The 19,521-nt window shown below is 45.9% G+C and overlaps 1 protein-coding gene across 2 annotated transcripts in view; it reads left to right on the forward strand.

The window, feature by feature from the left end:
* NOTCH4 (notch receptor 4) overlaps positions 1–19,521 on the forward strand; it is a 56,056-nt gene that overhangs the window by 33,587 nt on the left and 2,948 nt on the right. The window contains exons 19-24 of one of the 2 annotated variants that reach the window (XR_016279049.1): positions 1,481–1,644; positions 5,858–6,080; positions 8,344–8,428; positions 10,799–10,922; positions 12,377–12,671; positions 14,466–14,551. Coding sequence is in view for 1 of the 2 variants with exons in the window: in XM_089502624.1 (XP_089358750.1) it covers positions 1,481–1,644; positions 5,858–6,080; positions 8,344–8,428; positions 10,799–10,922; positions 12,377–12,609; positions 14,466–14,613 (977 nt within the window). In the remaining variant the exon portion in view is untranslated. Of the gene's footprint in view, positions 1–1,480; positions 1,645–5,857; positions 6,081–8,343; positions 8,429–10,798; positions 10,923–12,376; positions 12,672–14,465; positions 14,614–19,521 lie in introns of those variants that run through there. The other variant, XM_089502624.1, reaches the window with a different exon arrangement.

The following is a 19,521-nucleotide window of genomic DNA, read 5'->3' on the forward strand; positions in this document are numbered from 1 at the left end:
AATGATACCATACCCAAATAATCGGAAAGGTGACCAGAAAAGAAGCATTGTCTCAAAATGGCAGCCACAAGCATTGCATGCGTCCCTCCAGAGGATCCCAAAATGGGGTGGAATGGCCCTCCAGACTCCCAAGCATGTCTCAACCGGCTGAACCACCTGTGCTGCTGTTTTGAAGAATAAGACAGCTATCCTAGGTGGCAGATTCTGAGTGTCATAAAGGGAGGTTGCCTGACAGTGAAGGCCTTTGTCTTGGCCTGAGGCCTTAAAACAGAAAACTGGAGAAGACAAAATTTGGATTTCCAGATATTTTGGAGTACACAACTCCCACAGTCCCTCACTCTTGGCTAAATTGAGTTGTAAGTCATCTGCAGAGCCTAAAGATCTTATCACACTAAAAAATTCCCGAGCAGAAACAGGATTTAAAAGTAGAAAAAAGACGTTTCTTCCAAAGAGCAATAACGGGAAAATAAAGCGAATGGATGGAAAGTCGATGGAAACGACACGTTTTTAATTTCGCAAACTTCCAAAAATAAAAAGGTTTTGTTTTTGCCAACTTTCCATTCATTTTATTTTTGCGTTATTGCTCTTTGATGCAAATACTTCTGAAAACGTTTTTTTTTCCCTACTTTTAAAATCCCATATCTGTGCAGGATTTGTCTAGTGTGATAAGGCTCTACGGTTCCCCATCCTTGCTCTGCACAGTTGCTGTACACAGATGGTCAGGCAAATATCAAAACAGGACTCAGGGCAGTAATTTAAGCGAGTGAAAAATCCAGTCACATTTAATTATAGGTGACATAAGAGATATTTTCTGCCTACCATACTTCAAGATGGGTGTTATGTTGAAAGTTGTTGTTATAGAGGCGGGATACACACCGCCATTTAGTACGTATAGAATACGTACTAGGGTTAGGAAGGGGCGGTGCTTCCGCACCCCCCTAACCCTAGTACGTATTCTATACGTACAAGATGGCGGCGCCCCTTTCACATGGGCGCCGCCATCTTTGCGTATCGGACGCTGAGCGTCCGTACGTGTCGCGCCGCTTGTGACGTAGCGAGCGCGCCCCTGGCGCCTCGCTACGTCTCAAACGCGACGGTAAAAGAAGCTCCATTTTGGAGCTTCTTTTTCGGTCCGCGCGGGAGTCGGGCCGTCTGAAGGCTCCGGCTCCCCCGCGGACCTACTGGCGGCGGCGGCAGACCGCCGCAAATCGGCGGTCTGTACCCTGCCAATATTTCTCTTGCCCCAGGTTTTTTCTTTAGAGACCCACACCAGATTCTTTAGAACATTAGTGGCTACACTAATGTTCTTGTTCTTGTTCTTGTGTCTTCCCACTTATGGAGACCCTAACACAAACCTATCTTATGGCTACAGTATCTACAGGCAAAAAAGCATTTATTTTGTTTTTGGGGGGAACCACTGCATATTCCATACCAATAACTCTCTCTCTCTTTTTCTTGTTCTTTATTATTATTATTGCAGTTTCACCATCTTCCTGGTTGTGGACAAGACCTTATGCTCAGGCCTGTGTCCCACATCCCCCGAATCTGTCCTGAATATTTTGGGGGCCTTATCAGCTAAAGGAGTTCTTGAATCCTTCATTCCATATCCATTGGTAGCTGCCTGGACTGAGTCAGTGGAAAATGGTATATTATATTGAGTGGGGGAGTAAAATTTCAGGTCAGGTGCAGAAAACAAAGCCTCCTAGCATCAGACCAATGTATATATGGTGTTGTCTACAATTTAGCTGTTTTCTCCACTAGTAATGGAATTTCCTCAGAGATACAGGCATGAGAATCAGATTTGTAAATTAAGCCTGTGTTTTCTTTCCAGCTGAATTATGCCAGATCCAAACCTTCCTCAGCCCAGACACTCAACCAGAATACTGGCACAAATTTAGACCCAGGTCAGGGTTGTCCTAAGTAAATTCTAACATTCGTAATCTGAGAAGGGTTTGGATTTGACATAGCTACAGAAGATTTAGATTATCACACGGAGGAGGAAAGCGTCCTTCTCCCATCATTAAGCTGTGTTAATCGCACAATTGCGAGGAAGATTATCATCCCCCTGTGCATGTATCCCATTCTTCTCCCATCCATAAACAGTAATGAACATGTCATTTGGTATTAACAGGAGTTTTCATTAATGCCAAATGAAGTGTCTGTTGCTGTTTATAGATGGGAGAAGAACGGGATAAGTACGTGGGGATCTTCATTCCCGATCGCATGATTAACACAGTTTAATAATGGAAGAAGGATGCTTGCCTCCCATGTGATAAACTTGTTGGTGTTGGCTCAGCCATTTTAGGATTGCACTATAAAGCTATAACTAACCCCTTTGGGGGTTGAAGATTTGTGTCTGAAGCTAAATACTATTTATTTATTACAATATTTCTATACAGGTTGAGTCCCACTTATCTGAAATAATTGGGACCAGCAGTGCTTTTGTATATTTTTGGATTTTGGAATATTGCTCATCTGTCAGCTTCTGCCTTGTGAACGAACAACCAAGAGCACTGTCGCTGCCCTGAAGGCAGAAGCAGGCTAGCTGGAAGTCTCCTTGGAGATCTCCTATAGAGCAGTCATTCTCAGATTTTTTGCCCTTCTGACCTCCTGCACATTTACATGCAGATGCTGCACCCCCACCTCCCCATTTGACATAGTATATGAATTAAAATATTTTATTTGTTTAGTGTGCACATTTTCATTCACACCTTCATTTATATTCATATTTTAACATTTTGTAAGGAAATAGCTCTCCTCCTCTTTCTTCTGCTCCCTCTAGCAGAGGTCTTCCTTGCCTTTCTCTTTCCCTCCAGGAGAGAAAAAGTGTTGGGAAACAGAGCTGGAGGACAAGGAGAGGGCAGAGTTTCCAAGTCTTGTACCACCCTGGAGGTCCTGCCCCCCCCCCCCCCCCGGAGGTCCTGCCACACAGTTTGAGAACCATTGCTGTACAGTAATCAGGTCTCTTATATAAAATAAAACTGTTCAGCATTTGTAGGCTGCAGAGAGATGTGGCTGAAGAGAGCAACTTGGATTTTGGGCTGCCCATCAATGTGTAATACACCGCTGCTGCCGAGGCTGATCTGTCTGGGTCCTATTGCTTGGCATCTTCTGGTCTCCTCCCAGCCTGCATCCCATCCCATCCCATCCCACCACCTTCGAAGCTTATCACACACATTATTTCCCCCATTATGGGAACAGGAAGGGGACTCTCGGGGCTGCGTACAATCGGGGGGGGGGGGGGAACAAAAAATGGGTTTTATTGCACAGCAAATCATTCCCAAAATGTCCCCATTCTGTTCCACGGCACCAAGCCATCCCCATTCAGCACTTCTGATCGAGTAAAATGCACTGAATGGGGACAGCTTGGCACCGCGGAATGGAACAGGGCCATTTTGAGGATGATTTGCTGTGCGATGAAATCCATTTTCCCTAGTCATGCGCAGCCCCGAGAGTCCCCTTCCTGTTCTCATAACAGGGAAAATAATGTGTGCGATATGCTTCTTCCTTGCTACCAGTTACCACCCCAGTCATTGGAAAGTTCACTATTTTTCATGCATTATTTTTAAAAACAAGTTTTTGAAATCTTCTCATGTCTCTCTCTAGCCACATCTCTTTGCAGCATCACATCTGTCATGTCTCTCTGCACCATTTTATTTTATGTAAGGGACCTGATTACTGTATAGGAAATCTCCAAGGAGCCCCCCAGTCATCCATTTCTGCCTTCAAGGCAGTAGTGCCAGCACTCCTGGTCATTTATTAATGTTTATCTTCAGCCTCACATTCCACCTGCAGCCTTGAAAATGTACATAGCATCTTACTTATGTTCTAGCTCCAAAGGTTTAGGATTTTGGAGCATTTGGGGATTTCAGATAATGGAGACTCAATCTATACTGCCCCTTATTGTGGGTTTTCAGAGACATGTACAGATAAAATAGTGGGCACTTTATGGTTACTTGTAGTGGTTTGAGTTTTGGAAACAAAGGTTCAAATGCCTGCTCGGATCTGGAAAACCACTGGGTGATCTTGAGCAAGTCCTGCTCTTTCGGCCTTAGGGGAAGGCAATGGTAAACACCTCTGAACACATCTTGCCAAGAAGACCCTGTGATGCGTTTGCCTTAGAATAACTATGTATAAGAAATGCCTTGAAGGTACAGCAACAGTGGATTTAAAATAATTCCAGATTAAAACAATGAAATAGCTTAAACAAGATAAAAACATATTACATGTCACAACAAGTTAAAATAGCTTGAAAGGCTACTACAGTTAGAAACCATGTATATGTACGCTGAAAGAAGATTAAGACACAAACACTTTAATATAAAGTCATGTCTGGACCTGACGCAAGAAAAAGACCAAGATAAGCACCTATGGGACCTTCTGTTTTCAAAGTACTGTATATACTTGCCTATAAATTGATCTCATGCATAAACTGAGGTCAGGTTTTGGGACCAGAATTATGGCTTTTGATATGAACCATAGACAAGTCAGGGTAAAACCTAGGGGCATCTAACAAGGGATGTAAAGGACAAAGCAAAGGAAAACTATGCCAAAGTTTGAAATTACAAAATTCCAGCAGGCATAACGATGTGTGTTCACCTTAAAGGCTGGGTGGTTAGGAGAGCAGAGTGGGGTCAGTGTTTCCAGGAGAGATTACAGTCTTTCCTTTCACCAGGGAATGGCTCCTTTTTTTATAAGAGTTAAAGTACTTACATTGATCCATGGATAAGTTGACTCAGTGGTTTTTGTGTCAATTTTTAAACTAAAATTTCTAGACTTATACATGAGTGTATACAGATAGAATTCCAAGCTATAGCTGTGTTAGTCTGTAGAATCAGCATGCAGAGAGAGCTTGTAGCACCTTTGAGACAAACTGAAAGAAAGAAGTTGGCAGCATGGGCTTTTGTAGACTTCAGTCTTCTTCCTCAGATGGACATATATTTACCATATATACTTGACTATAAGTCAACCTTATGTATATGTTGAGGGCAAGTTTTGGGACCAAAATAATGGATTTCGTTATGACCCATGGATAAGTCAGGAGACATACATAGGGGCATATAGCAAAGGATGTAAAGGATAAAGCAAAGCAAAACAATGTCAAAGAACTTACAAAATTCTAGGAGACATAACTCTTTGTGCTTACTCTTAAGGCTGGATGGATGAGAGAGAATAGAGGTGGTCAGTGATTCCAGGACAGATTATATATACTCTTGCTTTTCACTAGGGAATGGTTCCTTCTTTTATTTAATTGTATCTTGACTCTTATTTAAAAGATACATTGACCTGTGGATAAGTCCACTCAGGCTTTTTGGGTCTAAATTTCTAGACTTATACGTGAGTATATATAGTAAGTCTACGAAAGCTCATGCTGCCAACTTTTTTCTTTTAGGTGCATTACAGACTGCCCAAATGCTCCATGCTGGTGCTGATTTTAGGGTTAGGGACTGTGCAGCAACCACACAGTTCCTAACCCTAACACAGCGCAGCGGCGTAACAATCGTGGCGTCCCATGTACACAGGCACCGCCATTGTGACATAAGCACTGCGTAGCGTCTGCACAGTGCTTATGTCCACCCTGCGGCGCAAAAAATGTTTTTTCCGGGTTGTTTTTCCTCCGGTGGGAAGCTGTACAGTTTGGCAGCTGCGGCTTCCCCTGGAGGAATTAGGCGGCCAGCAGGCCACCCTTTTGGGGCGGTCTATCCCGCACCTTAGTTAGTCTCAAAGGTGCTTTAAGATCTCTTTACATAATGAATATATACAGTAACTTTCTAGTTACTAAAGCTCTAGTGTTAAAAGTAGTTTTCCAAAGTCTGTAAAACTGATATTCCACAATCTCACTTCTTCTGACCATCAGATTCACAGACTTCAGTTCCCCATTTTTCTGGGCCCCTCCTCTACGGCGTGGTGGCTGGAGTTCTGGTCATAGCACTGGTCATCTTTGTTGGGGTATGGAGGATCCGCCGGCCCCAACACCGGGAACATGGTTCACTTTGGTTCCCACCTGGATTTTCTCCACGCCAGGGCAAGAAGCGTCGTCGTCGTAGAGAACCTGTAGGAGAAGATGCTATTGGGCTAAAGTAAGTATAAATGGATAAATACCAATGAATATTAGGTGCCTTAGGCTATATTTCAGAGGAAGGGACTAGCAAAACCATTGTCATTGCATCTTTCTTGCCTAAGGAAACCCTATGAAATCCATGGGGTCATTATAAGTCCACAGGCAACTTGAAGGCACACACACACACACACACACACACACACAGAGGAACAACTCTTTTTCTTGTGGCTGGAGACCTCTGCTGGTAGCTATTGTGCTTTTAAAGCTCAATCTTTGAATTAAAAATAATTGTATGTTTACATGACTCAAGGTTCAGTTTTAAAAATGAGCAAAATCAGTCTAATGGTGTAGTGGTTTGAGCATTGGGCTACGACTCTGGAGGCCAGGATCTGAATCCCAATTTGGCAGTGTAAGTCCACTGGGGGACACTGAGCAAGTCACACTTTCTCAGCCTCAGGGGAAGGTAATTGCAAACCCGCTCTGAAGAAACTTGCCAAGGGAACCCCACAATAGGTTTGCCTTAGGGCACCATAAGTCAGAAATAACTTGAAGGCACACAACAACAACAACAGTGTATTCTTACCATAATTTTGCAAAGAGATTAAACTCTTGGGTGATAGAAAGGGCACGGTGGTGGACTGCAAGGACTCATGGCAGGAGTCCATAATACTGCAGGCAATTCAGCGCCTTTACTTTTTACCAAAAGCAGGTCTTTTGTAAATATAATGACTCTTAATTCCCAGGCCACTCCAAAATATTGTGCATAATAATAGAGATAATGCAGAATAATGCACTAGTTAATAGCCATCCTCCCACCTTCTCAGCCACTGTGAAGTTTGTAGCTAAACTCAAAGGGAACAGGGATAACTGACGGAGCAGAGGTTGACATCATTGTTCCCACTAATAAAAAGGTCTCACTGTTTCAGCCAGTGCCCTTATTCCACTACAACACTGTCCAAACAAATTAAAGTGTCTTAATCTGATATTCAAATGTAGGCTATTTGGTAGACTATATTTCCCTGTATGAGCTAGCCAAGGTCTGAGCTCATCGGGATTCTTTCTGTGTCACCATCATTGCAAGCATGGTTGGTTGGTAGGGATGCAACTGAGGCCTTCTTGGTGGCTGTTTCTAGACTCTGGAACTTGCTTTCCTGGGAGGCCAAAATGGCCCCCTCCTTGTACTTCCATTGGCAAGCTAAGAAGTTTATTGCACCCATTTTCCCCCTATTAGGGGCACGGGAAGGGGATGCTTGTGGGCGTACGCGACCAAGAAGTTTTCTGTCAGACAAAAATTGTGCTCCTCAGCACTGAACGGGGACAGCCTGGTGCTGGGCTCCAGAATAAGGCCTTTTTGAGGATGCTTTGGTATGCAATATAATCCGTTTTTTCTCGGTCGCGTGCGCTCACGAGCATCTCCTTCCCATGCCCATAATTGGGGGGGGGGGGAAACAGGTGCGATAAACTTCCAAGACATCTTTATTCAGACAGGCTTTTCAAACAGAAAGTCTTTAAAGAACTGGCTGGGGTGTTGTACTGTTAATTATGCTGTTTCAGAGCACCTTTATCTTTTTTAAAATACATTTTATTCTTTTAATGAGTGGCATGTTTTAATACTGTAATAGTGTAATTCTGTTTTAAAGCTCGCTTTTGTAAGTTTTTAATTGTATTGCTCTTTTAAATTGTCAACTTCTTTGAGTCCCAATTTTGACAAAAAGCAGGATGATCAAGATGATCATGATGATAATTTTAAAAATAGGGCCAGGATAAAGTTCCCAGTGGAATGCATTGCATAGCTCTGTTGCTACTACCAAGAAGATGCTTTTACTACTTTACAGCAATCTTACCATTTGAAAGGAAGAGAAAGTTTGTTCTAAGGAGCAATAGGAAAGGAAAAGGAGACTTGGTGATCTGATTAGAGAGACTGGGAAAATCTGGCTTACTTGTGTCATCCACTAGTAATCAGTGGTAAAAAATAAGGCAATTCTGTAGATACCCCCAGACATTCCAGTAAAAACCACAAAGCCTTTTTCTCTGGAGTTTTAAGTAGTTTTTCACCCACCCCTTTTGTCCTGTGAATCACATGTGACAAAACTGTATTCTAATCAACTGAAATAAGAAGTATTTTAATCATATAGAAAATCCTTAGGGAGAAGAGATACTATTTGATTTTCTACCTCAGGCAGCAAAATGTCTCTGACTGGTCCTCCTCCTATGCATTAAAGAACTCTTCTATCGTATGTTGACAATTCTCCCAACCTCTTTCATCTTCGTCTCTGACACAGGCCAAGGAAACAGGAGATTGAATTTGTAGAGGAGCCTGATATGTTTTCCAGTTCCCATTTTGATGGACCACTGGACACCAAAGAGGTACCCTAATGAATGCTTAACATAGATTCTCTTTCCGTCAGCAGCCAGAGACTTTTTTTATTCAGGCAGACCTTCACTAACTAACGGGGTTGAAATTGAAGTGCTGGCTTTTTTCCTGAATGGGGTGTGTTGAATGGATGTTTTAAATTATTGGGCACATCAGTTCAGCATAGAGAAAATGCCCATTAGGGATAGATTTGCCAGATCCCTGAATCTTTGGTGTTTGTCACAGAGAGGTTTTTGCAGCTCAGATCCGGCGTGACTCCTGGTTCAGCTATGTGAATTCACGTTATAATGCACATGTTTTATCACACCTGGTTGCCCTTCCCTTGCCCTTCAGAATCGAAGGGGAATTGATGCGGATTCACGCAAAGCGGAGTGAGTGCAAATTGTATTACTACACTGCTGCATACCATGCAGATTCAACTATTGGAATTGGGACCCTTGCGCATGCTCAGTGGGGATCTGAACACATCATGAACCTTTGCACTTCCAGGGTGACGAAGGGGCCACTTCCTAGTTCCACTTTCACGTGAATGACAGCTTCAGGTTCTATGGGCTTTAGAGTCCATTTTGGCACCCAAACCAGTACTCTTTTTCTGGGAGATATGGTCCCTTTTGGCACCCAAACTAGTACTCTTTTTCTGGGAGATATGGTCCCTTTTGGCACCAAAACTAACACTCTTTTTCTGGGAGATATGGTCCGTTTTTTTCCAGCCACACAAGCAGCCTTGCCCAGCGACACTGGAAACAGCTGCTTTCCCTCTCCTCGCCAGCATGTCTCCTGTCCATGTTAAAATGTGAATACATTCATTCCGCAGTAGCTCTCTGCCCTTTCCCCAGCAGCATTGGAAACAACCGCATTTCCCCTCAGCAGCAATGGAAGCGGGGGGGGGGGGGCGTACCGGAAGCAAATGGGGCAAAATTGCAGCATGGCATCATGGGAAATGTGGGACCCTGGAGGTTTGGGGGGATATACCAGGACGGATGCAAAGCTGCATTCCACCCCAAACCAATTCGGAGTGAAATCGAAGTGAGCTTGGATGCGAATTTTGTGAATTCACTTTTTACCGAATTCACCAAAATGAGGAGTCACTTTGAATTCACTGCGGAAGCGCCATGGAAGGAGCTGCCATAGAAAGGAATCACGTGTGATAATACATCACGTTATCGCATGAATTCACATCGTTGGACCCGCAGATCAGAGCTGCAAAAACTTCCGTGTGATAAGGGCCTTTGTGGGGTTTTTTGTTTGTTTGTTTGTATGGCTTATCTCCAGATGGAAGATGAGGATACAGATGGTCCAGTTTCAGTAGGCTCAACTCCAGGCAAGAGGAGAAGACTCTGTGCAAATATCCAGCTCACCTAGAAGAGTACTAGCTCAGGGGTGTCACTAAGGGGGTGCAGGGAGTTTGGATTGCACCTGGTGATGCCGCAAAGCCCTAATTTATTTGTTGATGTAGCTTGCAAAGATTTTGGGCAGGAAGGAGGCCTATTTATTTTCTTGTTTAGATTTTCCTTCCCTCCCAGTTGTTTTGTTGCCAAGGCTCACCCTCCACTCTGCATCCAATTTCTGGCTAGAAGCAAGTAGGCTTGATTATATGCTCCTTATCCTATCTCACCAAGGAGGTAGGCAACTGCAGTTGATCTTTAGTGCATAAGGTTTAATAACATCAACACAGATCACCTCTAGATGTCAGGTTTTGTCTCTTAAAACTGAAGGTCTAGGATGGACTTGGACTGGCAGCCCTAACTGGCAGAGTTAAATTACATAACCCCTACGCTATGTCCAGTTCTGGGCACCACAATTCAAAAAGGAAGTTGATGGGTTGAAGTGTGTCCAGAGGGGGGCCACCAAAATGGTGAAGGGTCTGGAAACTATGTCTTATGAGGAAAGACTTAGGGAGCTGGGTATGTTTAGCCTGGAGGAGAGACAGTTAAGAAGTGATATAGTAGCCCTGTGTAAGCATCTGAAGGGGTGTCACATTGAAGATCGAGGAAGCTTGTTTTCTGCTGCTCCAGAGACTAGAACACGGAACAATGGACGCAAGCTACATTGCCATGGCTCAATGTGATAGATTCTTTTGGGATTTGTAGTTTTTGTGAGATATTTATTCTTCTCTGTCAGTGATGTCAAACTGGATTATTTTTGCAGTGTGGATGCAGTCTTAGTGTGTTTTTATTGAGATGTTCTAATAGATTGTAAGACACCTTGCTTGGAAGAAAGCTGAAATATAAATAAAATATAGAAAAGGAAAGGAAAAGAAGAGAAAAGAAAATTTGTGCTGAAAGAAGAGATGGTGTAGGGATGAAATGTTAGTTTCCCACCACTAGGATTACTTTTATTAAAGAACGGCCTCTTTTTTGCAGGATGATCCTGATTACATTTCAGTCTCAGATCAGAGCCAGCCTAAGCCTAAGAAGCAGCTACAGTTCAGCATGCCAACGCAGGCACACGACACCAAGCCAAAGAATGTGAAAAATCGAGAACCAGGTAAAGAGAGATGTCTGTCTCTCAGGGAAGTGGTTGGTAGGACAGGAAGCCCAGTCCCTTTAGTAGAAAGACCAATGAAGAGAGATCCCACCCACTGATACAAACAAATCTAGCAACATCCTGGAAAGCCAAAGTTTCAAGCAACCCTAGGTCCCAGGCTCTCGCTCCAAGGAAGAGAGAGAAAGACAGATAGACAGGCAGCAGGAGCTATTTGATATACCATTGTAACTACAGTTCTCCCTCTGAATTTGTGGGGGATCTGTTCCAACCCCCCCCCCCCAGGTGAATTTGGAAATCTGCAAATATGCTCTTGCGCAAGGCCATGCACATGCACCAAGTGGGGGCATGCCATTAACTTTAATGGAGGTTGCCCTTCCGCAAATAACCAAAACTGCAGATCTCAAGTCCGTGAAAACGGAGGGGAAAGTGTACAGGGAATATGCTCCCAGATTTACTATAGAAACACAAAACTACCGATAATAGTGAAGCCTATTGAAATGAATGACTTCCAGTGGAAACTGACCATAGAGCTGCACTGAAGGAACTAGAGAATCCTAGAGAGAACCCCTCTCTAGGCATTTCTACATAATCCAGCGTGACTCTATAGTCAACATCCACAGGAAGCATACCATAGAATCATGCTGGAGGACCTAGAAAATGCCTACCAAGAACATATTTTTTCAGATATGAATAAGTGAAACCACGGGTACTGACCCCACAGATGCAGGAGTTGTAATGTATTTTAAGTCTAGAGGTACTTTTCCCAAACATGTCCTCTTTTTCAGAGCTAAAGTTTCTATCTAGGTGGATTTTTACAATGTCCACTGTTGCTTTGTCTCCTGCTTGCCAACACTGCCTCCTCATTGGTGTCTTCCCAGCTTCCATTGAGTGCTCTGCTAGGAAAACAGATGGGGGGACCAGTCTATGAAACAGTATCTCTCTCTCTCTCTCTCTCTCTCTCTCTCACACACACACACACACACCTATTATCAAAAATTTCTAGAGCTGCAGTCTGCACTCAATCAAAGTGGACCCTCAGAGTATTAAAAAGAAGGAAAGAAGGAAAGGTTCATATGAAGGAAGGTTCATATTTATAGATTTTTAAATAAATGGTTTCACCAAAGAAAACCAGTGAGAGGGTATATGATGAAACCAGTCCCCCAAGTTGCTCATCTCTGTCCTGTCTAGCTGATACAATCAGTTAAAACAAAATTATTATCCTACATCCATTTAATCCAGAAATTTGATATTAAACATTGCATTTCCAAATTTTCATCCTGGAAGAAATGGCTATTTACATGGGACTTTATCTCTTTTCATTTTTCTACTGTGAATACATGCTTTCCAGTTTTTTGTTCTGTCACTTTCACAAGCAGCAGTACTGGGAGTGCAGCTTTTTCCGACTCTTCTTCTCCAGCTGCCCACTTTCCTTCATGGCCTTTTTATCTTTCTAGTTTGTGGCTTGACACCATTGGCCCATTCTCCTGGCTTGGAAGTGGAGGGATCCTGGACAGACCGGCAAACCCACACCTCTGGAGAAACACCTCTTCACTTAGCCGCTCGCTTCTCCCGTGCGGATGCTGCCCGTCGACTTCTGGCCTCTGGAGCTGATGTCAATGCCCGTGACCAGTGGGGACGGACTCCCTTGCACAGTGCGGTAGCAGCCGATGCATTGGGTGTCTTCCAGGTTCGAAAATAAAAAGGGAGGTGGAATAGAGTCACGCACTGTGAAGCAGGCAGCTTTCCTAGGTAGGATTGTGGCAGTATTCTGCAGTGAGGGGTAGCAAGCAAGTTAATGCCATTTCAGTGGTGGTCCACACACTGACAGCCAGTGTGGTGTGGTGGTTTGAATGTTGGACTAGCACTCTAAGAGGCTAGGGTTCAAATCCCTGCTCAGGTATGAAAACCACCTTTGTGACCAGCAAGTCACACTCTTGCAACTTAAAAAGCAGGCCTCATCAAACTGCATCTAAATAAATCTTGCAAGGAAAACCCTATGATAGAGTTGGGATAAGTCAGAGTCGACTGGAAGGCATATACCAACAAAACTACAACAACCAACATCTAGGGCTCTTCCATATTGCACACTTACAGTAGTATGATTCCACTTTACCTACCTTGGGTGCATCCTATGATATCGGGGAGGGGGAAGAGTTATAATTTGGTGAGACACTAGAACTCTCTAGCTGAGAATTCTAAGAACCTCTCCCTAAACCATAACTACTAGGATTCCATAGTATGCAACCATCACAGTACTAAAATAACAGTACTGTAACTATTTAGTGTGAAAGGGCTCCAGTTGCACTGAGAATTGAGACATTATCTTTAATCATGTCTCTGGTTTAATTCAGAAGTCCTCACACTTTGGTCCTCCAGTGTTTTGGACTTCAACTCCCAGAATCTATGGCCACTGGCCAAGTTGGCTGGAGCTTTTGTGAGCTGAAGTCCCAAAATACCTTGAGAACCAATGTTTGAGAACCATTAGTCCAGAGGTCACAAAACACATTGTCTGGGGACTTCATTTGTCCCCACTGCCTCCAACTCACCTTTTGCGATTTCTGCAATGTTTTACCAAATTTTAAAGGTGTAGTGGTGAGACAGAATTGTTGTTGTTCTTTTAAATGATAGGCAGAATACATTGTTTTAAACAAGAATCACTTCCCAGAATCTTTTGTGATGCATGATTCTCTTCTAAAGCCAAGTGTCTGCTCCCTTGTCACTTGTTTTATTGTCAAATGGGGCTGGGTGGCAGCTAGAGCTGGGGGAAATCTCTTTGCTGCCTAGCAAATTTTTGGCAAACTGTGTGGCCCATAACAGAACTCGGGGGGGGGGGGAGTGAAGGGGGAGGACAGCATTTGTCCCTAGACAAACCAAAGTTTCCCACCCCTTTTCAGGTCATGCTGTGGCTCTGCTGGAGCATAGGAGGGCTGGAGGATGTGGCTTTGGGTGCAGAAGTTTCTACCCCTTATGAATGGCTGTGTTTACTTCAAAGTATGTGAACTCAGGAAACTGTTTTGTAGCAAGGCAGACCACTGGCCCCAGCTTTCACCTCATTAATAAACATGTCATGTCCATTTAAAAATCAGGAGTAAAAGCCTTCCTGTGAAGTTGTCCCATAAGTTTGGGACCACTACTGAGAAGACTGTGCTCCTTTCTGCAAATTTACATTTGCCAGTATGGTGATGTGGTTTGAGTATTGGATTATGATTCTGGAGGCCAGAATCCCCACTCAGCCATGGAAACCCACTGGATCTTGGCCTTGAGCAAGTCACACTCTCTCAGCCTCAGAGGAAGGTAAATCTTGCCAAGAAAACCCTGTGATAGGTTCGCCTTAGGGTTGCCTTAAATTAGAAACAACCTGAAGGTACACAATAACAACAACAATCAATATAAATGGGTGACAAACTGAACTCTGTGAAAATGATCTTGACCAGAAGATGAGTCCATATGGAAAGAGATGCTTTTTTGAATATGTAGATAAAACCCACCACTAACGTCTTGTCCACATCACTGTTAACTTTAAAACCCCTTTGTCGCCAACAGATCCTTCTCCGGCAAAGACAAACAGATTTGGATGCATCGGCACATGATGGCTCCACCCCACTAATCCTTGCCACACGGCTGGCAGTTGAAAATATGGCGGAGGAGCTGGTGGCTAATCATGCAGATGTCAGGGCCACAGACAAACGAGGTGAGGACACTGAGCATCACAGGGCTAACATCTCAGCAATAGACACTGTGCCATTCTGGGGCTAGGCAGCCTTAGGGCAAAAGTGGAATGCAGAAGACAGGGAAGCAGAAGGTAGGAGTTGTTATTGTTGGAGGAAGGCTGAGTGATGCTGTCTTAGGACTTTATCACATGAGAGGCAAGCATCCTCCTCACATCATTAAATAGACATTAAATCCCATCAATATCCTGCAGTAATGGGATGATTTTCACATGACATCTCATGACGTCACAGTTTTCGGGCCATTATACCATGAGTAAAGCTGGAAAATCATGCCTTTTTTATTCATGGGATTTTCCTGTGATTAAAAATTGGTGTGATTTTGCCGCTTTATTCACGAGATAATGTCCCAATAATTCTGACATCTTGAGACTTTGAAGCTTATTGCACCCGTTTTCCCCCCGTTATGGGAACAGGAAGAGGACACTCATGGGCGCATGCAACCAAGAAAAAACAGATTTTATGGCACACCAAAGCATCCTTAAAAAGGCCCCATTCTGGTGCCAAGCTGTCCCCATTCAGTGCTGAGGAGTGCCATTTTTGTCTGATGGAAGTTTTCCATCAGATAAAAATGACGCTCCTCAGCACTGAATGGGGACAGCCTGACACTGGGCTCCTCAGCACTGGAATGGGGCCTTTCTGAAGATCAATAATAATAATAATAATAATAATAATAATATGTTTATTTTATAGACCGCTATTCCGCAATGATCATAGCGGTGTACAGTAAAAATCTTAATGCAATACAAATACAAGGTGACAAAGGAGGGAGAAGTCTCATCCTTCAGGCAGTCCCTGATGTTGCTGGGTCTGCCTGATGGCTCCCTCTGAGGCCGAGATGACAGTTGAGGAGGGAGGGGCCTCTTCCTTCAGACAGTCCCTGATGTTGCTGGGTCTGCCTGATGGCTCACTCTGAGGCCGAGATGACAGTTGAGGAGGGAGGGGCCTCTTCCTTCAGACAGTCCCTGATGTTGCTGGGTCTGCCTGATGGCTCCCTCTGAGGCCGAGATGACAGTTGAGGAGGGAGGGGCCTCTTCCTTCAGGCTGTCCCTGATGTTGCTGGGTCTGCCTGATGGCTCCCTCTGAGGCCGAGATGACAGTTGAGGAGGGAGGGGCCTCTTCCTTCAGACAGTCCCTGATGTTGCTGGGTCTGCCTGATGGCTCCCTCTGAGGCCGAGATGACAGTTGAGGAGGGAGGGGCCTCTTCCTTCAGGCAGTCCCTGATGTTGCTGGTCTGCCTGATGGCTCCCTCTGAGGCCGAGATGACAGTTGAGGAGGGAGGGGCCTCTTCCTTCAGGCTGTCCCTGATGTTGCTGGGTCTGCCTGATGGCTCCCTCTGAGGCCGAGATGACAGTTGAGGAGGGAGGGGCCTCTTCCTTCAGACAGTCCCTGATGTTGCTGGGTCTGCCTGATGGCTCCCTCTGAGGCCGAGATGACAGTTGAGGAGGGAGGGGCCTCTTCCTTCAGACAGTCCCTGATGTTGCTGGGCCTGCCTGATGGCTCCCTCTGAGGCCGAGATGACAGTTGAGGAGGGAGGGGCCTCTTCCTTCAGGCAGTCCCTGATGTTGCTGGTCTGCCTGATGGCTCCCTCTGAGGCCGAGATGACAGTTGAGGAGGGAGGGGCCTCTTCCTTCAGGCTGTCCCTGATGTTGCTGGGTCTGCCTGATGGCTCCCTCTGAGGCCGAGATGACAGTTGAGGAGGGAGGGGCCTCTTCCTTCAGGCTGTCCCTGATGTTGCTGGGTCTGCCTGATGGCTCCCTCTGAGGCCAAGATGACAGTTGAGGAGGGAGGGGCCTCTTCCTTCAGACAGTCCCTGATGTTGCTGGGCCTGCCTGATGGCTCCCTCTGAGGCCGAGATGACAGTTGAGGAGGGAGGGGCCTCTTCCTTCAGGCAGTCCCTGATGTTGCTGGTCTGCCTGATGGCTCCCTCTGAGGCCGAGATGACAGTTGAGGAGGGAGGGGCCTCTTCCTTCAGGCTGTCCCTGATGTTGCTGGGTCTGCCTGATGGCTCCCTCTGAGGCCGAGATGACAGTTGAGGAGGGAGGGGCCTCTTCCTTCAGACAGTCCCTGATGTTGCTGGGTCTGCCTGATGGCTCCCTCTGAGGCCGAGATGACAGTTGAGGAGGGAGGGGCCTCTTCCTTCAGACAGTCCCTGATGTTGCTGGGTCTGCCTGATGGCTCCCTCTGAGGCCGAGATGACAGTTGAGGAGGGAGGGGCCTCTTCCTTCAGACAGTCCCTGATGTTGCTGGGTCTGCCTGATGGCTCCCTCTGAGGCCGAGATGACAGTTGAGGAGGGAGGGGCCTCTTCCTTCAGACAGTCCCTGATGTTGCTGGGTCTGCCTGATGGCTCCCTCTGAGGCCGAGATGACAGTTGAGGAGGGAGGGGCCTCTTCCTTCAGGCTGTCCCTGATGTTGCTGGGTCTGCCTGATGGCTCCCTCTGAGGCCGAGATGACAGTTGAGGAGGGAGGGGCCTCTTCCTTCAGACAGTCCCTGATGTTGCTGGGTCTGCCTGATGGCTCCCTCTGAGGCCGAGATGACAGTTGAGGAGGGAGGGGCCTCTTCCTTCAGACAGTCCCTGATGTTGCTGGGTCTGCCTGATGGCTCCCTCTGAGGCCGAGATGACAGTTGAGGAGGGAGGGGCCTCTTCCTTCAGACAGTCCCTGATGTTGCTGGGTCTGCCTGATGGCTCCCTCTGAGGCCGAGATGACAGTTGAGGAGGGAGGGGCCTCTTCCTTCAGACAGTCCCTGATGTTGCTGGGTCTGCCTGATGGCTCCCTCTGAGGCCGAGATGACAGTTGAGGAGGGAGGGGCCTCTCCCTTCAGACAGTCCCTGATGTTGCTGGGTCTGCCTGATGGCTCCCTCTGAGGCCGAGATGACAGTTGAGGAGGGAGGGGCCTCTTCCTTCAGACAGTCCCTGATGTTGCTGGGTCTGCCTGATGGCTCCCTCTGAGGCCGAGATGACAGTTGAGGAGGGAGGGGCCTCTTCCTTCAGACAGTCCCTGATGTTGCTGGGTCTGCCTGATGGCTCCCTCTGAGGCCGAGATGACAGTTGAGGAGGGAGGGGCCTCTTCCTTCAGACCAGTGTTGCCAACAAGCCTCGGAGATAATTCCCGGAAATGCTTGTCCAAAACCCGCTGAATCCCCTCACATCACACTGAATTTTCAGTCACAATTCCCAGAAAATTCCCATAATGTTCAAATGGCGGATGTTTTGCAAATAAACGTAAATATAATTGAATAAAAATAATTGTAACTTATTTCAACTCTGAAAATCACTATTGAACCAAACAAAGAATCTTTCAGTCCTTTTAAGATATTTATTTTGACATGAAGGGGGTTCAGGAAGCTTTGTGCCAAATAGAAATGTGTTCGGATGCAACCGCACTGCAGAAATAAATCCAGTTTGACACCCTTTTAATTGCCATGGCTCAGTGCTAGGGAATCCTGGGAATTCTAGTTTTCTGAGACATTTAACCTTCTCTCTCAGCAAACTCTGGTGTGACAACAAACTACAATTCCCAGGATTTCATAGCACTGGGCCATGGCAGTAAAAACAGTATGAAACAAACTTCTTGGAAGACAGGGCAGGGATGCCAACTTACCAGGTGCTCTGCCCATGCTCAGAGGCATATTTAATCACTAACACACACACACAGTCTCAGGGACATCACATTCACATCACACAACTAACTAGTAGGGCAGCCCATGGAAGGGAGGGAAGATGGAGATAAACACATCCCTGATTATTCTACCCAGGTGCTCTGCCCATGCTCAGAAGCACCTTTCCACCTCTTTTTCTCCTCCATTCTTCTACTTTTTCCCTACTAGATTTTCCTCCCATCGACCCAAATGGTCCTCCTCACAGTACAACAACAACCCTGAGAGGTAGGCTTGGGGCACTCTGCCCAAGCTCAGGAATTCAGAAATTCAAATGTCACTCTCAGGCACACACAGTAGTCCCAACATCAACCCATGATACCATTATCAACTATTGCCTTTGTGATTGTGTGCCTTAAAACTTATGGCTTACTTGGAAATTCAAGGCAATTGGGATTAAGCCAGCCAAATCCCTCACTCCTCCTGGGCAACACTTTGTGCCTGGGTTGGTTGCTTGCCCAATGCCTGCCTCTCTCTCTCTCCAGCAGCCGCTTTGCCTGGAGCGGAGCCTGAATGCCTGAGGGGGGGGGCAATCAATCACTGTCCTCCTCTCTCTCTGATTGGCTGAAAAAACTGTTAGTGTGATTCCAGAGTTGGTTGGTTTGCTCTTTGCTCCGTTCTGAACTTCTGGCTCTCAAAGGGAGTCGTTGGAGAGAGAGAGAGTGTGTGTTTTTTCTTCAGCCCTCTTTCTGATTGGCTGAAACTGTTACAATCCAAAGGGTTGGTTGCATGCTGCAGGCAGCTTTCAGGCTGGAGCTGAAAGTCGCCGAAAATGCACTGAAATAGAGGAGGGCACGGAAATCACACGAAAAGCTCTGAAAAGTCACCGTTTTCGTGTGAAAGTCGCGAAATTGGCAACACTGCTTCAGACAGTCCCTGATGTTGCTGGGTCTGCCTGATGGCTCCCTCTGAGGCCGAGATGACAGTTGAGGAGGGAGGGGCCTCTTCCTTCAGGCAGTCCCTGATGTTGCTGGGTCTGCCTGATGGCTCCCTCTGAGGCCGAGATGACAGTTGAGGAGGGAGGGGCCTCTTCCTTCAGGCAGTCCCTGATGTTGCTGGTCTGCCTGATGGCTCCCTCTGAGGCCGAGATGACAGTTGAGGAGGGAGGGGCCTCTTCCTTCAGGCAGTCCCTGATGTTGCTGGGTCTGCCTGATGGCTCCCTCTGAGGCCGAGATGACAGTTGAGGAGGGAGGGGCCTCTTCCTTCAGACA

This window comes from Sceloporus occidentalis, unplaced genomic scaffold, assembly GCF_023333645.1.
Source record: "Sceloporus occidentalis isolate IW3139 unplaced genomic scaffold, rSceOcc1.0.p SCAF_1, whole genome shotgun sequence".
Taxonomy (NCBI): Eukaryota; Metazoa; Chordata; class Lepidosauria; order Squamata; family Phrynosomatidae; genus Sceloporus; species Sceloporus occidentalis.